The sequence below is a fragment of the Varanus komodoensis genome, unplaced genomic scaffold, assembly GCF_004798865.1.
Source record: "Varanus komodoensis strain SLA01 unplaced genomic scaffold, ASM479886v1 scaffold14_1, whole genome shotgun sequence".
NCBI classification, from domain to species: Eukaryota; Metazoa; Chordata; class Lepidosauria; order Squamata; family Varanidae; genus Varanus; species Varanus komodoensis.
The window spans coordinates 26407664-26425560 of NW_025335438.1; the positions used below are offsets into that span (position 1 = coordinate 26407664).

The 17897-nt window shown below is 42.3% G+C and overlaps 1 protein-coding gene across 3 annotated transcripts in view; it reads left to right on the plus strand.

Annotated features, from left to right (window-relative positions):
- Nucleotides 1–17897, plus strand: part of ROCK1 (Rho associated coiled-coil containing protein kinase 1) — a 111062-nt gene that overhangs the window by 44168 nt on the left and 48997 nt on the right. For all 3 annotated transcript variants that reach the window (XM_044424240.1, XM_044424241.1, XM_044424242.1), the window contains exons 11-18: nucleotides 1546–1612; nucleotides 2155–2243; nucleotides 9799–9847; nucleotides 11537–11672; nucleotides 14621–14712; nucleotides 14843–15089; nucleotides 16707–16813; nucleotides 17561–17711. In XM_044424240.1, the coding sequence (XP_044280175.1) occupies nucleotides 1546–1612; nucleotides 2155–2243; nucleotides 9799–9847; nucleotides 11537–11672; nucleotides 14621–14712; nucleotides 14843–15089; nucleotides 16707–16813; nucleotides 17561–17711 (938 nt within the window). The remainder of the gene's footprint in view (nucleotides 1–1545; nucleotides 1613–2154; nucleotides 2244–9798; nucleotides 9848–11536; nucleotides 11673–14620; nucleotides 14713–14842; nucleotides 15090–16706; nucleotides 16814–17560; nucleotides 17712–17897) is intronic.

Below are 17897 nucleotides of genomic sequence, written 5' to 3' on the forward strand. Positions count from 1 at the left end.
GCGCGTGCGCGGCGCGGTCTTTGGGCGCGGCGCGGTCTTCGGGCGCGGTCTCCTGCCAGGTGTTGTTCCTCCCTTTTTTTAGCATTCTAAAATGTATGTTCCTAAGCAAAACTGTATGTGAAGTTTGAGGGCAAACTGTCTAATAGGGGCATTTGTTTTGCTTTTTTCTGTGATACTTACTTTCATGCTGTTCATTTCAGTAGTTAGAGGCAACGTCTCAAAATATGAATTTTGCCCATAGCGAGTTCAGAAGTCTTAGCTTTGTATCTAATGCAGACATTCAAGATTTATGTGTACATGGTCCAGAAACGTGTAGCCAAAGTGATCAGAGACCTGGAGTACCTTGTATATAAGAAAAGCTAAAATACAGCTTTTTAGTTCTGTGGGAAAAATGGTGACTAAAGGAAGTAATGATACAGGCTTATAATACATGGTGTGCAGAAAGCAGGTAAATAGTATTTTCCTACTTTCTTCATAAATCCAGTCCATTTAAACTGTGGGCAAAATAAAGTTCTTCTTTCCATAAGACATAATAATTTAGGGTGCACGTTTAGACAGAAAAATGTCCTACAACTTGCATGCCTCAGCTAGCTATGCACAGGGTTGTACCCTTGCAGAGCTAATCGTCATGTGATGTGGTGATGGCTGCTAGCTTAAAAGGCTCTTAAAGGTGATTAGACCTATCCATGCACAAAATAATATATAAACACAGCTATTACAGAACCCAGTATGACACTAAATGCCAGTTAAGTAGTGAATGATAATGGAAATGGCCATTAAAGCCATTCTTGTGGATGCATCTAGCTGCCCACTGCTGGAAAAGAGTAAGGCCATAATCCTATGACTACATGACCTTGTGTGGAAGACCATAGGATTATTGCAGTTCCATCTCTGAGGTATGAATGCAGAGCCTCTGCCCATTGCCCTTCAGCTAGTGTGGAAGGAACTGTATTAGCTGCCTCTCAAGAGTCAGAAATCAGCCTTGGAGAGGCCCAAAAGGGCATTCCAGCAGGGCAGGAGGATGAGGTTGATGACTTACTAAAACAGCCATCAAGATAAACAGAAGGCACAAGGCTCAGGAGATAATTGCTATTTAACCTCACAGTCTGCTTTAGATGTATGTAAACTTCCAAGTTTGGAGGCCTATGCACATCAATAATGAGAGATATTAGACCGTATTCTAAGGAACCTTTAGTTAAATAGGACTTACATCTAAGTAAGTGTATATAAAATTATGGTCAAAGTAGAGCTTTTGTCTGATCTACCAAGTCCACTCTTAGTTCTTTTCCTGTGTTAGGATTTTCTCCTTTATAAATCCAGCTGTAAACAGCACTGAACAAATACTTAAGTCTTCTGGAAATGTCTGTAGATAGGTAGCATGTTTTTCTGTGTCTAGAATCAGCTGTGCTGCATGTTCTTTTAACTTTGAAAACACAGAGCTATCATTTTTATATATAGGAGTATGCATTTAACTTTTCATGCTTTTGAGAATGCTTGGGCTTCTGTTCATTTACATCTTTAAACATTTCCAAATTGTGTTTACAGGTATTTATCCAGCTGTACAGCAAATTCTAATGACAACAGGGCAAGCACCAATGTAGATAAAAGTTTGGTATGTTTCATTAAAAAAAATTGTAATTAGGTTTTGTTTTCAAAACACCCCAGCTAGCTGGTAAAAGGGTTTTTTTGGGTGGGGGGGGGGGTTGATAAATCTTTTGCATTTCAATGAATTAATTTTAAATAACTATAATATCTATATAGATGTATTTTCAAAGTATTGAAGAATGTGTAAGATAAGAATTTTAAAAAAATAAAGTTCCACTAACTGAAGCATTAAACTATTATTTTTCCATTTCACCTTACCTGTTACAGCAACATAGCTGAAACAAAATTATCTCAAAAATTAAGTGAATGTATCCTTAACATGTTGTACCACTGATTAAAATGGTTGGTTGCCTATGCTGACCAACCAATTTAACTATTACATAATATGTCATTTGACATTTTCCTTCCCAGTAAGAGTATCTGCAAAGGTAGTGAAAACTGTTTGAAACAATTTTATTTTACTGTTGTAAAACAAATTAAATTTATGTCATTATTTGAGGCTCCTGTAAAACATTGCTTTTCAACTTACTCTATTTTTTATATTTGAAGCTGGAATCCTTGCAAAAAACTATCTATCAGCTTGAAGAACAGCTACATAATGAAATGCAACTGAAAGATGAAATGGAACAAAAATTCAGGTGACACATTTCATGTGTTCTGAATGTTGGAAACCTCACTTGTATAACTTGTATCTTCTTCATGGTCTCTGTGGGTCATATACATGGGTTCTGCACCTGCGTAGAGCCTGTCGTTGGGATGTTTCTACAGCTAAGTATTGATTTGGGCATGAGCCGCACCTCTTCCTGTTCCTTGCATCTGTGGGAGGAGCTGCCACCCATTCCCTCGGTTCCTTTTCAGCCACTTCCATGCCTAGATTGGGAAATGTTTCTATCCTCAACTTAATTTTCTTTTACGCATTTATGACCTTTTTTCTCTCTACTGCTTTCTCTTCCTTGACTTCCTGCACAGCCACCTCTTCACTCATGTCCTCATGAACTTTGTTTTTACTCTTTACTTGTAAAGCCCATTAAAAGAACCTTCTTCGTCATGGCCTCTGTGCATCATACATATGTGTGCTGTGCCTGCGCAGTGCCTAAGGCCGGAAAGATTAGAAAGCTAACGGTTTTTGGTGGGAAAATTCCGCTCCCCTCCCCCCCAGTACTATATATAGAGCAGAGTGTCCGCCATTTTCTCCAGTCTTTTGCGACCGCCATTCGCTGTGCCTCGTGCCTGTTCATCTCTCACTTTGACTCTGTATTTGCTCTTTTATTCAAATCGTTCTTGTTACTCTTCATTGCTATTCCTCCAAGTTATTGTTCCCTTGTTATATCTTTTCTCTTTTTTTCTCATCTCTTAAAAAAAACCCAAAACCCAAAATATTATCTTACCCTCTTTACTATCCTTTATTTCTTCTTCGATGGCGCAGTGAGCGGCTTTTCGCATATGTGCGGAATGTGGGTCCAAGATGTCCCTCATGACTTGTGCCTCCTTTGCCTCAGCGAGGGGCACAGAACAGATAAGTGCCGCCATTGCCTCGCCTTCACCAAGCAGACCCAGAAAAACAGGGAGAATTGCTTACAGAAACTCCTCTGGGATCAGGAATTAATGCAGTCGGACCAGCTTGCTGCAAAATCTGGGACTTACCACCCCCCAGGACAAGGAGGGAAGAAAAATTGATACCTTGGCATGCCAGGTCTATGTGGCCGCTGGACTTGGCCTTCATATGTCCAGTTATGAAGCCACCCTTGCCAGGTATCAGTTTTTCATCATGCAAAAACTGAACAATGTCGCCGCTTCCCTGCCAGATCAACAACGAGATTTGGCCAGGACCATCATTAAGGAGGGCATGCAGGTGGCAATTCAGCAGTTGTCGACAGTCTGCCACCATGTAGACACTGATTCTAGAGCCCTAGTCAGTGCCATTTCGCTGCGGAGACATGCCTGGCTGAGAAATTGCAATTTCCTCAATGAAATGAAGAGGCGCATCGAGGAAATGCCTTTTGATGGCTCGGGACTCTTCCACTTGCAAACGGACCACAAGCTTAAGTCCATTCATGAGTCTCGCATGACGGCCAGACAGATGAAGCTGCCAGCACAGCAGAAACGTAAGTGGGCTTGGTCGCGTCCATCCTATCGGTACCAACCCCCTCCGAGACAACAGTACTACCAATGACAGCAGTGCAGGAGGCAGCAACCTCAACAACGGTTCAGCAAGGCCGCCACTGGTTTGACAATGAGAAGTGCCAGCACCGACAGGGCAGGCGAACCTCTCCTCCCTCTCAACACCCACCTTTCCCCCTCCCTTTTGGGGAGCAGCTGCAAGGCTGACCCCCCATTTGGGAGTTCATCACATCTGATCGGTGTGTTTTATCCATCATTCAGCTCAGATACAGAATAGAATTTGATACTGTCCCTCCGCCGAGCTGGCTTACACCATGCTCGCAGGTGTTAGAGGACGAAGTGCCACTGGATGGCTCTCCAGCTCTGAAGGGCTTCATGGATTCTGTTCTAGACATTTTACAGTCCCTAAACAGGATGGTGGTCTTCGTCCAATATTGGATCTCCGAAACGTTAACAAATTTATCAAACCTAAGAAATTTCAGATGACTACCCTTCAAAATATCCTTCCGTTGCTGAGGAGAGAGGATTGGTTCGCCTCACTGAATTTGAAGGACGCCTGTTTCCACATATCGATTCACCCAGGTCATAGACGTCTTCTGCGTTTTACCATTGGGACTGACATATATGAATTCAATGTCCTTCCGTTTGGATTAGCTACAGCCCCGAGGGTCTTTACAAAATGTATGGCCCCAGTGTGTGCGCACCAAGGCATCCAAGTATACGCCTACCTGGATGACTGGCTTATAGTCTCCCAGACCTGTGAAGGTCGCCTTTCAGCTGTTGAGAAAACTTATTCTTTGCTGGGCGATTTAGGACTGTGCCTTAACCGTGAAAAATCGTCCTTTATCCCTGCACAGGTAATCGACTTCATCAGAGCCCTCTCGATTCCACTCTAACTAGGGCCTTTCTCCCTCCAGTCCGTCAGGACAGCCTTTGGTCCTGTATTCATCGGAGTCGACAAACCAAGATCATCCCGGCATTCTCTGTTCAGAAGCTTTTGGGTCACATGACCGCCACTGTAGCCATTGTCCCCCACGCCAGACTCCGACTACGTCCTCTTCAACTATGGTTCATTTCCATCCACAACGAGATTCGCCTGACAAGCCAATTCGACTGCCTCAATCTGTTCTACAGACGTTGACTTGGTGGACTGTTCCGAACAATTTAAATACGGGTACCCCATTCCAGACGCCTCACCCAACACTGACTCTTTATACCGATGCTTCGCTGATCGGGTGGGATGCCGTATATGCGGGACTTCGGTCCCAGGGCACTTGGAACCGACAAGAGTTGTCGATACACATCAACTACCTCGAACTCTTAGCCATTTTCAAAGCTCTTCGATCTTTCGAGGACACTGTTCGTCAGCAAGTTATTCAGATCACATCCGACAGCATGGTCGCGGTGTTTTACATCAACAAACAGGGCGGGACAAAATCCGTAGCCCTAGCTCGTCTGTCCGTGGACATTTGGGAATGGTGCATCCTGAGGGGTATAATTCTTTTGGCGGTCCATCTGGCCGGGACCGACAACGAGGAAGCCGATGTATTGAGCAAACACATGTCAATGACCCATGAGTGGGAGTTAGATCGACAAGTCTGCAGTCAACTTTTCCAACTCTGGGGGCACCCAGATATCGACTTGTTTGCCACTCACAGGAACAAGGTATGGGAGATAATCTGTTCCAGAGCGGGCATGAGTCTGGGGTCATTGGGAGACGCCCTCATGATCTCTTGGTCCGGCATCAGAATTTATGCCTTCCCTCCTATTCCTCTGTTAACGAGAATCGTTTCGAAAATCATACACGACGGTGCCACGGGAATCCTGATTACACCTTGGTGGCCCCACCAAGCATGGTTTTCCACCCTTCTTTGGATCTCGGACAACACCTTTCTTTGCCTCCTGTCAATACCATACTTGATAACTCAACAAGACGGCGCAGTCCGCCGTCCATACTTAGCTTCATTGAATCTCACGGCATGGCGAATTCACTGACTGATGGGACTGACTTGGTACCGAGGGCTACTCGGACTCTCGGTACCTCTACTCATGAACCCGAGGTGCTGCTTGCCCCCTCGGTTCCGATAGACTTTCCTACTACATCGAGTACTCTAGACCTGGACATTCAGAGAATTCTCGAGTCTGCTCTACGACCGTCAACTCGGAAGTCTTATGCAGCAAAGTGGCGCCGGTTCTCATCTTTCGCTGATTCACATTCCTTTGCTCCGGAGTCAGGCTCGATTGAGAATGTACTTCAGTTTCTTCTAAAGCTACATCGTTTGGGACTTAAGCCTTCATCTATCAAAGTTTACGCAGCAGCGATATCACACTACCGTGGTACAATACAGGGCTCATCGGTGTTTTCGCAGCCTCTTATTAGGAGGTTCCTTAAAGGACTACAGAACCTCCATCCTTCAATCCGACCTGTCATGCCTACTTGGAGTCTTTCAGTTGTTCTTCAAGCGCTAACAAGACCCCCTTTTGAGCCTTTGGCGACGGTTGATCTGCGTCTTGTATCCTGGAAGACAGCCTTTCTTGTAGCTGTCACATCAGCTCGTAGAGCTAGTGAACTTTGCGCGTTGTGAGTAGATCCACCTTATTTGAACTTGCATAAGGAGAAGGTGGTTCTTCAAATGGACTCCACATTTTTACCCAAGGTAACCACACCATTCCATCTGAATCAGGAAATTGTTCTACCGGCCTTTTTCCCATCGCCATAGAACCCGATCGAGAGATCCTTGCATACACTCAATGTGCGTCATTGTTTGGCCTTTTACAGATCGTGCACGGAATCCCTTCGCCTTTCCAACAGACCCTTTGTTAAGTATTCTGAGCATGACAGAGGATCTCCGGTTTCATCGCAAAGACTGTCGAAGTGGATAGTTCAGACCATTGTATTGGCATATCAACTTGCCAAAATAGACTTACCTGTTGTTCCGAGGGGTCATTCCACGAGAGCAGTAGCAGCTTCTTCTGCCTTTGCTGCAGGAATCCCGATCCAAGACATCTGCAAAGCTGCGACTTGGGCTGCTCCGTGCACCTTCGCCAGACATTACTGCCTTGATGTGCATGCCAGACAGCACCGCTTCTTCGGTAGGGCTGTCCTCTCTGCAGTTCTTCAGTGACGAAACCGCCCTCCTCCGAGTCTGGTAAGCTTGCTACTCACCCATATGCGTGATGCACAGAGGCCATGACGAAGAAAAACAGATTGCTTACCTGTAACTGATGTTCTTCTAGTGGCCATCTGTGCATTCACACAACCCACCTGCCGACCCCATTCAGTGTCGGTGAGTGAATTTTTTTTTTATCTGTACAATGCATTAGTGTTCATGGTACCAAACAAACAAACTTATTTCTCTCCCGAATGGGGGCGAATGATTGGTCTTTCAAAGACTGGAGAAAATGGTGGACACTCCACTCTATATATAGTACTGGGGGGGAGGGGATCGGAGTTTTCCTGCCAAAACCTGTTAGCTTGCTAATCTTCCCGGCCTTAGGCACTGCACAGGCGCAGCACCCATATGTGTGAATGCACAGATGGCCACTCGAAGAACATCAGTTACAGGTAAGCAACCTGCTTTTTTCCTACCTACATTCTCTCTGATCTTTTGCGTCCTTTCTCCATTCTTCACTCTCCACTCTCTGCCTTCCCGGTCAACTGTGATGGCATCAAAGCCACTCTTTTGAAAATCTGTCTGTTGTGTGAGTTAACTCCCTTCCCCACGGACAGACACTCCCTCTGTCTTTTTCGTTTGGGTGAGAATTACATCATTGAATCATCCCTTCATTGCCAGGCCTTCATAAACAAGCCTGGAAATAAAGGGCCAGTCTCTGAGAGCCAGGCCCCTGCAAGCTGTGGATTCCAGATACTTGACTGCATGACCAGGAAAGCACCCAAGCTTGCAAAAAAGATGGCCACTGCTGCCAAGCAGAAATGCAGACACCATGAAAACCCCGTCCATCATTGATGTGGAAGGCCCAATCAATCCCCAGATTGGGCTTGGACTCAAAAGATAGTTCTGTCCCAAGAAGGAACCTGTGACTCTCATCGACATCACAGACCCAGCGGGTCCCAAGAGAGTGCTTGGACACAAGATATTTAATTCCCAGAGGGATTCTCCATCTGCTTTTGACACCAAGGGACTGTTTGATTCCAAGAGTGTTTGGACCTGAGAGACTGTTCATTACGACGTAAGAGTCCCCATCAGCCTTCGACACTGAGGGCTGTTTGAGCCTGACAGAGCATTCATATACCGAGGGAGAGTCCCCATTGACGCCAAGAGCCACTCATTCCCAAACCATTTGTTACTGAGAGATTGTTAGTTACCAAGAGAAAGCCCTCATCAACCAGCAACACTACTAGCTGTTCAATCCTGATTGACCATTGTGTACCAAGAAAACTTTTGAAAGCTCTCTGTGCTCACACAGTGTGCTCACTGGCCCCTCTTGGTGCTGAACTGGAGACAACTACTCACTCCTCTGCAGGGGGCACAGGGACCTGACCAGGGTGGTATAACATTCCTTTCTTAGTCGTGAGAGCTATAGGTGGTGTCAGTGGAACTGAGGGAGTGGGAGGGAGCCTTTCCCATGGATGCAGGGAATTGGAAAGGGACAAGCTCCTGCCCAAACGAATGCTTAGCCATAAAAACTTTTCAACAACAGGGTTCACACAGGCACACAGCCCATATTTGTGAATGCACAGCTACTCAAAGAATGATGGTTGCAGTAAGCAGTCATTATCAAGGGGTAATGATGGTGTTAACATTGTATAAGTGCATACCGAGGCAATAGGGCTCATCAATTTTTATTTTTATTTTTGTTCACACTAGTAGTAGAGGGCATTATTCAGTGCTGTGGTTTATGAATAGAGCCAGATACCACTTTAATTTCATGTGTTCTAGGCCTGCCAGTTCCATTTCATAAACAGTGACCACTTGTTGATTGAGCAGATTTAGCTCTTTCTGGGGGATAAGCCTCAGAATGAACAAAAGGCTTGCTTCTGGAATGTTGAAGATCAGCAAAGTTCCTATATGGTTCCACTCATTTCAGGTTGCCCCAGAACTGCTAAATTTCTTTTCTACAAGTGGTGGGTTTGCAGAACAGAATTGGTGAGGCTGGCATTGTTCAGGTGATCAATCAGTGTTGCCCAAAATATATTTCTCTGTTCCCATACAAGAATTGGGTATTGAGCTTACGATTGTTTAAGGGCAACAGTTTTGGAAGTAGTAGTAGGAGTTGATGGTAACAGTGGAGAAGAATTTGTCTCCTGGTATTATGATGAGAAAGACAAAGGGGCTTCATGAAATTTTACACTTTAGGGACATTGTGCACTTTAGGAAGAAACAGTGAGAAAGTTCAGGATTATGATTAGATCCCTTATAATGTGATAGAGAGAAATTAATTCCCTTTGTGCTGCCACTTGTATCGATTTCCATTCCTGGTTAGAACTTACCATACTCCTTGTCAAACTGTGTTTTGATTTTTTACAAAACTACATATGGTGTCATCATAAGATATGGTGTCATCATAAGATATTTCAGATTTTTACTGACCCCTTCAAATATTAAATTGCAATGTACTGAAGAGGAAGAAGCTTTTCACAAGTAATATTTGGACTTGATGTTGCATATTTAATCTGGTTTGTCTGAGGAATCCAGGTGTAAGCACATGTAAACAAACAAACTTACATTAGGATTTTCAACAAACTTACATTGGGATTTTCAGATACACTTTGGCAGCATGTGTAAGGAAAACCTGCTATTCCACAAGGTCTCATGTTTAAGATGTTCTTAAATGTATCAAAGGACATAGGCAAAATAGGATGAGGGACATAGAGCATTGCTGCTGCAGGGTTTTAAATGTGAAATATGTAGCCTTGCTGATGTGTATTACTGCAGTATAGTTGAGCTAAACTAGTCATTTTGAGAACAGAGTGCCTACTTGTGATAATTGTTTACATCTTGTCTATCTGGTTGAGGCCTTGGCTATGTTGTCTGCTCACATATGAAAAGAATATTAACCAGAAACAAAAATTAAGAGTCTGTTTTAACACGATTTGATTTTTTGTTACAGAACATCCAACATTAAACTAGACAAGATAATGAAGGAATTAGATGAAGAGGTAAGTGGGTGGTTGTTTTGATTAGAATTAGCTTTGCTTGTTTAATGTTTTATTAAATGATTTTCACACAAAACTGAGTAGAGGTGAATGTGCACCTTCTGGTATATTGCTTATTTTATAAGATTGTGTAAGAGGCTAAGAATAAAATATAGGGAGAAGGACAGAGAAACATATGAAGCCAAGGTAAGCTAGGCTTACTCATATCACAATAAAATAGGTTTCAGCCTTAACTAATTAATTAAATGATTTGGTTTTTCTATACAGTCATTCATTAAAAAATCTCATGGTGGTTTATGTCCAAATACAGCCAATGACTTCTGATGTGGTGTTATTTCATAAAGCAGGTAGTGGGGAGACTGGATTTTTAATTTTATAGCTAGCTAGCTAGCTTGCTTGCTTTATATATTTCAGGAAGGGAACTTGATAGAACTTTTCTTTTCCTGATATGCTGGTTCGCTGCTTGCAAGATTTCTACTCTTTGACTCCTCCAAAGCAATGCAGTGTATACAGTCTAGGATCAGTTCCATCAAATTATCTTATTTACTGTTTAAATTCAGTTATCACTTAAAGAAAATGCAGTGTTGAAGGTTAAAATGGGGGATTTCTCTGAGTGAGAGACCATGAGGTGAAAGAGAACTGAAAAGTCTTGCTGGATTACAAAACAGGTCTGTTTAACAGCAGCATCACATTGCATTTATAGCCTGTGTTTCTCCCACTCCTGGGGAACCCTTGGTGACTTTTTTGTCCTCATATCAACCCTGTGAGCTGGGTTTGGCTGAAAATGTGTGACTGGCTGAAAGGCACCCTGTAAGTTCAGTTCAAGGTTCCCCAACCTTTTGAGTCAGTGTTCACATTTGAATCTTGAATGAGTGTCATGAGTTTTCTCACAAAATGACTGCCATGGTGAGCCTGGCCAGTCACAAAACAGCATTTTTCCAGAGGGCAAATTAGTGAGGCCAAAAGAAATTTACCCAAGAACTTATGAACAAACAAGGTTTGAGCCCAAGTGAAAAGTTACATAATTGTCCCCAGGCAACATCATTCCACAGAAGACTGGTGTTGCTTACAGAACAAGCAAGACATCTACCCACATACCACAGAGCCATACCATATTCCCTTGGGCAAGCACACTAGCCCTGATGGATAAAATGGCTAGCCATCAAACAGATTTATTTCTTCCTGGCTACCTTTTCTATGGGGAAGACTGCTGGAAAGGAAAAAGATGGGAACACATAATGGATAAGAGGAAGTCTCTTACATCCCACTGTCTTACATTCCAGAACTTCTGTGCAAATGCTTAGAAACTAGCATTTCTTTCCTGTGTTTCTAGATGAAGGCTTCTTGTGTTTTTAGGGGGAATGTTTGTATCATGATGGGTGGGTGCCTAGACCTTTTTGCTAGGCTTTAATCATCTTGTCTCACTTCCTACAACAGTTGGTTAGCTTTTCTTGAGAGCTACTGTCATCACAACATCAGGAAGAATTTAAGAAGAAAATTACCAATGAGGGGACTCCCTTGCAGTTATAGCACTTGCATTATTGAGGAACGGATAATCTCCGCCATACATAACCAAATGTAGCCTGCTTGTGCATCTTAAAATGATTTGTCTAGTGAGTGCGAAAAAAGGCTCTATGTAGATAATGCATGTCAACTGATGCTCAGTATTTTTAAAACATGTACACATTACAGGGCAATCAAAGAAGAAACTTGGAATCAACAGTTACTCAGGTTGAGAAGGAAAATATGCTTTTACAACACAAAATAAATGAATATCAAAGAAAAGTTGAACAGGAGAATGAGAAACGTCGGAATGTAGAAAATGAAGGTAAGCTGTATTTTCCTCTTATAGTTTACTTGTTTAACTATGTAAAAATCATAGACAATGACTAGGTTCACATGACACAACAATCCAGATTGACTTAAGTTTGCCTTAAAAGTCATCTTGTTGAGCCATAGCTTGTAACTGGGGTTGTTTCATCCACCTGGGACGGTCTGAAGCCAAACGATATGAGCCATCTGTGAACTACTTGGCAAAAGCAGCAAAACCCCCTTTGCCAGCATTTAGTAATCTGCTACTGGGTGACTACCAGTGTCAGCTATCCTCAAAGTGCACAAGTTGAGGCAGCTGGCAAAGGCTTCCGCTGCTGCTGTTAACTGTTTTCAGCTCACTGTGGCTTTTCAGTTGTATTTTGAGATGGTGAAAGCCTCTTCTGGCTTTTGCAGTCTCAGTTTAGCCTCCCCCAAGCTCCCTCCAAAGTACTCCAGTGATATCTTGGAAGGGCTGCCCGGAATGGCTAATTTTAAAAACCTTAAATGAATTTTTGAAAATTATTGCCACCCGTGTGCAACTGTAGGAAATTGCAGTTATGTGTAAGTGGCAGTGGGGATCCAGGTTTGACAGCAGGTACCAGTGCTCTGCATTGCTCCCAGGCAAGGATCTTCCACCTACCTATCCCTATGAAGCATTGATATCTGTCAAACTAAACTATCAGATGCTTCCAAAGCCTGGAGAGATTGTGTTTGTGAAAAGGGGAACTAACACTCCTTTTTCCACAGCAATACTCATGGGATTTTTTATGAAAACCCATGTTTCCAAGTGTCGCTTCATTTTTCAATCATTTGTGTTTTTAAGGGTTTTTTCCCCTTACACCCTAGTTTCTTCAGCAGATTTGGAAGGGGCTACAAAGTTTTCTTCTAGCAGGGGCAGACTGCAACAATTCATGTCAGTAATAAAAAAGTTACAAAATAATTTTGCAAATATTTCTGAAAATTAGAGGAAAAATAAAATATAAATTTAGCCACCTGAGGTACCACATTGAAGGGACAGCTTGAAATGGCTAAACTGAAATTATGAAAGTCAGCTTGAGAAACTGCGTTCATAAACTCAAAAGTGTGGTGGGGAGGATTTCCTGACAGAGCAGTTTGAGAGTGGAACCAGCGACACTAGACACATTCAATATGCAAATAGACTGCCATCTAATAGGGATGGTTTAACCTGGAGCCCTGCACTGAGCAAGGGGTTAGACCTGATGGCCCTCTGACTCCTTCCAGTTCTACTATTCTATGGTTCTACAAATTTAAAGTGAAAATCAAGCCAGGATGATGTGAAAATGGCTTTTGGCAGTAGTTGAGAAGGAGGATAAACTTTGAGATACATATGAGAGGACCAAAGGATGATCAGGAATCCTTGATATGCCTGATGATTGCCTGTTGGGTACATTGTGAGTCCAGGACAAACAATCCACACTATGTGGCCATGTAGGTTGTTAGATTGAGTGAACTCAGTATAGTTGCTTGCTTTTTCTGGGCTGTTTTTAATTAAAAATAAAGTTAAAACTTGAGGATAAGTCCGACCGGTCCTGAAGAAAGCGTCACTGGATCCAGAGATGGCCACTAACTATAGACCTGTGGCCAACATCCCGTTTCTGGTCAAGGTGTTAGAGCGGGTAGTGGCGGGACAACTCCAAGCACTCTTGGATGAAACTGATTATCTGGACCCATTTCAGTCTGGCTTCAGACCCGGTTATGGTACTGAATCTGCCTTGGTCGCCCTGTACGATGACCTGTGCAGGGAGAAGGACAGGGGGAGTGCGTCCCTGTTGGTTCTTCTGGACCTCTCAGTGGCTTTCGATACCATTGACCATGGTATCCTTCTGGATAGGCTAGCGGGATTGGGGGTCGGAGGCACTGCTTTGCAGTGGTTCCACTCCTATCTCAACGGCCGATTCCAGAAGGTAGTGCTGGGGGACTATGGCTCTGCGCCATGGCAGCTATGCTATGGAGTACCACAGGGCTCCATTTTGTCCCCTTTGCTGTTTAACATCTACATGAAACCGCTGGGAGAGGTCATCAGGAGGTGTGGGCAGCGGAATCATCAGTACGCTGCTGATACCCAGCTCTACCTCTCATTTTCCACTAATCCAGGTGAGGCAATGGCTGTGCTGAACCGGTGCTTGGCCTAGGTAATGGGCTGGATGAGGGCCAATAAACTGAAGCTCAATCCAGACAAGACGGAGGTCCTGTTGGTTGGCGGATCGGGCTTCGGAGAGGGTGGATTTGACCTGGTCCTGAATGGGGTTGCGCTCCCTCTTAGGCACAAGGTCCGCAGCTTAGGAGTACTCCTAGACGCGGAGCTTTCATTGGAAGCTCAGGTGACAGCGGTGGCGAGGAGCGCTTTCCTTCAGCTTCGGCTGATTAATCAGCTGCACCCCTACCTGGAGTACGACTGCCTGGCGACGGTGACACACGCGCTGGTGACTTCCCGCCTTGACTTCTGTAACGCACTTTACGTGGGGCTTCCCTTGAAGACGGTCCGGATACTTCAATTGGTTCAAAATAGAGCTGCCAGGTTGCTGACGGGGGCGGGGCGTTATGTTCACATGACTCCAGTCCTCCGTCAGCTTCACTGGCTTCCCATTGAAATCCAGGCCCAATTCAAGGTGTTGGTGATGACCTATAAAGCCCTAAACAGCTTGGGTCCTGGTTACCTGAAGGAGCGCTTACATCCATATATGCCCGACCCCCCCTTGAGATCTGCGGGAGAGGCCCTTAACAATTTTAATTGTTAACAATATTTGCTTATTTATCTGGCCAGGGCGACTTCTTTTCTTTTATATTGTTTATTTATTTTATATTGTTAATTTTAATTTTATATTGTTATTTTTGTATTTTATTGTATTTTATTGTGTTGTAAGCCGCCCCGAGGCTTCGGCAAGGGGCGGCATAGAAATGTTTTAATAAATAAATAAATAAATGTTTTTTCTTTGTTTCTAGTGTCAACATTAAAAGATCAGTTGGAAGACTTAAAAAAAATTAGCCAACATTCACATATTACAAATGAAAAAATAGCTCAGTTGCAAAAGCAAGTAAGTTATTAACTGTTTCTATATTAGCTTTACCTCAATAAATACATAGGTTTATGATAAATTCAACAAAACTGGTCATTCTCATTGTACCCTATTGTTATTTTTTAAAATCCTCTTTTACTCTCAATAGCTTGAAGAAGCCAATGATTTACTGAGGACAGAGTCAGATACTGCAGCACGTTTAAGAAAGAGTCATACAGAAATGGGCAAGTCAGTAAGTCAGTTTGAATCCTTAAACAGGGAACTGCAAGAGCGATGCAGAATCCTAGAGAGTACAAAAATACAAGTGGAAAAGGATTATTACCAACTGCAAGCAGCACTGGAAGTAGAACGAAGGGATAGGAGTCATGAATCAGAAATTATTGGAGAGCTACAAGGTAATAATATACACTGGTATTTTAAAAATATTTAGAATAAAAATCATAGCTTCAGGGTACAATCCTATGGCTTTTTGACATCAGAGAGCCAATATGGTTTGGTGGTTAGTGTTACACTGGGGACCTGGGACATCTGGCTTCTAGTCCTATCTCAGCCATGAAGTTCACTGGGTGACTTAGGGGCAGTCACTCACTCTCATTCTAATCCACTTCACAGGGTTGTTATTGTGAGGATAAAATGGAGCAGAGCAGGACTGTATAAGCTGTCTTGGTTTCTTCACAAAAGAGAAAAAGGCAGGATATAAATGCAATGTCACTATCACTATATAGGAAGCCATAGCTTTCTTTATTTGCCGCATCCTGCCCTCTTTCTAGCCAACATGAAAATAACCATATTGGTTGCACACCTGGGAGTCTCAGTTGGAGCAGGAAAAAGGGATATACTGGGTGATGGAAAGGGGAAAAGATTTGGGCCACAGATTTATGCCAGTTCCTGTTGGAACCCAAAACTCTTTCTTCAGTGCTTCTCCGGAGAGCTGAAAATGGACTGTCTAGATAAAATAAGATGTTCCATACCTCACATGGATGCTCACTCAGTGCTCCATATCCCAAAAGACACCACAGCAAAATCAAGTCATCTCTGCTTATCTAAACTGAGAACTGAACTAGATCCTTGTATCTTTTTAAACATTTTTTTCTGGTTTGACAGCTGGGTTTCACACCCCCCCCCCAGTTTGACACCGAGCAGCAATGTGGAGGAGTTGTTAGTGTTTGGCAGAAACTATATTTGAAACAGTACAAATCTCCCTCTTCCTCTCCGTCACACACACAGCCTCAACTGACTGAGGCTATGTCCTGGAGGGATAGTTGCTTCCATGGTGCAGCAACGGCAGATACTAACAAAGAGGCTTTCTTTCTTTTCGCCCCTTTCTTTCTCTTGACAGATGTCAAAATGCAAGCTGTGAAATGCAAATGAAAGGATGTAGTGTGATTTACACCACCTTTGGGAAAGTCCTTCAGTTATTTTTTTTTTCAGAATTCTGTACATTTTGCAGTTTTTCCTGAGACTTGCTTGGGAAAAGCTTCTCCTTCTTGCTTTTCTGAGGACAAGGAGTTTTGACAGCTAGTTATCAAAAGTCTGAGTCTTCTTTAAAAAGGCAGTTTTGACAGGGCAATAAAGGAAATATTTTGCCACAGTCCAAAAATGAAATGGGGAAAGGGGGAAGATCCACTACCTGTTAAAACTCAATTTAAAAAAAGACCCAGAATTTTGACAGGTAACTCTCAAAGCACCATTTTCTAAGAAAAAAGGGAGGAATGAATGTTTGACTGGAGTTCTGGGGAAAAAGTGCAAACTATGTAGCCTGAGGCACATTATGTATAAGTTGTATGAAATTAGAGCATAGCTAATACTGGCCTTGTGTGTATCAATTTAGTTTTCTTCAAAACTAAATTTTAGTGGTGGTTGAAAGCATCGACGTAATCTTTAACCATTATGCTTTTAAAAATAGTTTTTTTTAAAAATTAATACAATTTCAATTGTATATTGGAAATTTTATGTAGGTAAATAGTATTTATGATTGCACAGAAAATAAAACTATGTAATTGTTAATTTAGCTCGACTTACATCATTACAAGAAGAAATCAAAAGTTTAAAGAACAATCTTGAAAGAGTAGAAGAAGAAAGAAAACAGGCCCAGGACATGCTTAATCATTCTGAAAAGGTACTGTAGATAGTGAGGCATAAATCACTGTGTACAGGAGGTGTTGCTTCTTGGGATACTGTGGGTGTGGATCAGCATGTGAAAGTGATAGGATGATTCTATAATATTTATGATGAGGTCTGGATTAAACATAGATTAGGATCTATCTGATAGATATCTGGTGATTTGTGTTAGATTGGTGAGTATTGAACAGTGACAAAACTAAAAAAGCAGCCACTTCTATCCTAATTTATAGTCAGCTAATCCACTATATATAAATTTAGCTCAGTTTGTGACAAGTTATTTGTCATTATATATGAATTTAGCTCAGTTTGGATCAAGCTGTTGAAATACAGTAATTACTGTTTTTGTTAGGATAGCAACGTATGCATTTTTACACTGAATATTATAAGCAAAAAAGACGGATTGTTACCCTGAGGGGCTTACATTTTATTATTTTGTTTGAAGGTTTGAAGAAACAGGCAATTTGTAGTTTAACACACATAGACATTCTTCAGGATAGGCAATTTGTGCAGGACAGAGCTGTGAAGTGCAGAGTATCAGCTTGTTTTCTGTTTTGTCACACAATGTAATACATCATTATTGTAACAGACTATATACCATAAACCAATATATATGCAGTGAATAAAAAAGATTTAGAAGAAAGAGAAAAAGTCATTGAAGAGTATCTTGAAATTTGAAGATTTGCCAGACCTAGTATGGTATGGTATTTTTAATCTGATTTACATTTATAAAAATATCTTTCAGGAAAAGAATAATTTAGAAATTGATCTAAACTACAAACTCAAAATGTTACAACAGCATTTAGAGCAAGAAATAAATGAACATAACATAAATAAGGCTCGATTAACTGACAAGCATCAATCAATTGAAGAGGCCAAGTCAGCTGCAATGTGTGGTAAGTTCTTACAATTCTGAGTGATACATGAAATTAAAATACTGTTAGTGCTTACTCATATTTTTCCTTCAGTTGATATTTTCCCAGTTGGTTAATGGACCATTTCCTTTCCAAATGACGGAAAGGCAGGTAAATGTTGCATAAAGTCAGTAGGAAATAATAAATTAGACCTGTGAGCCTTCAAAT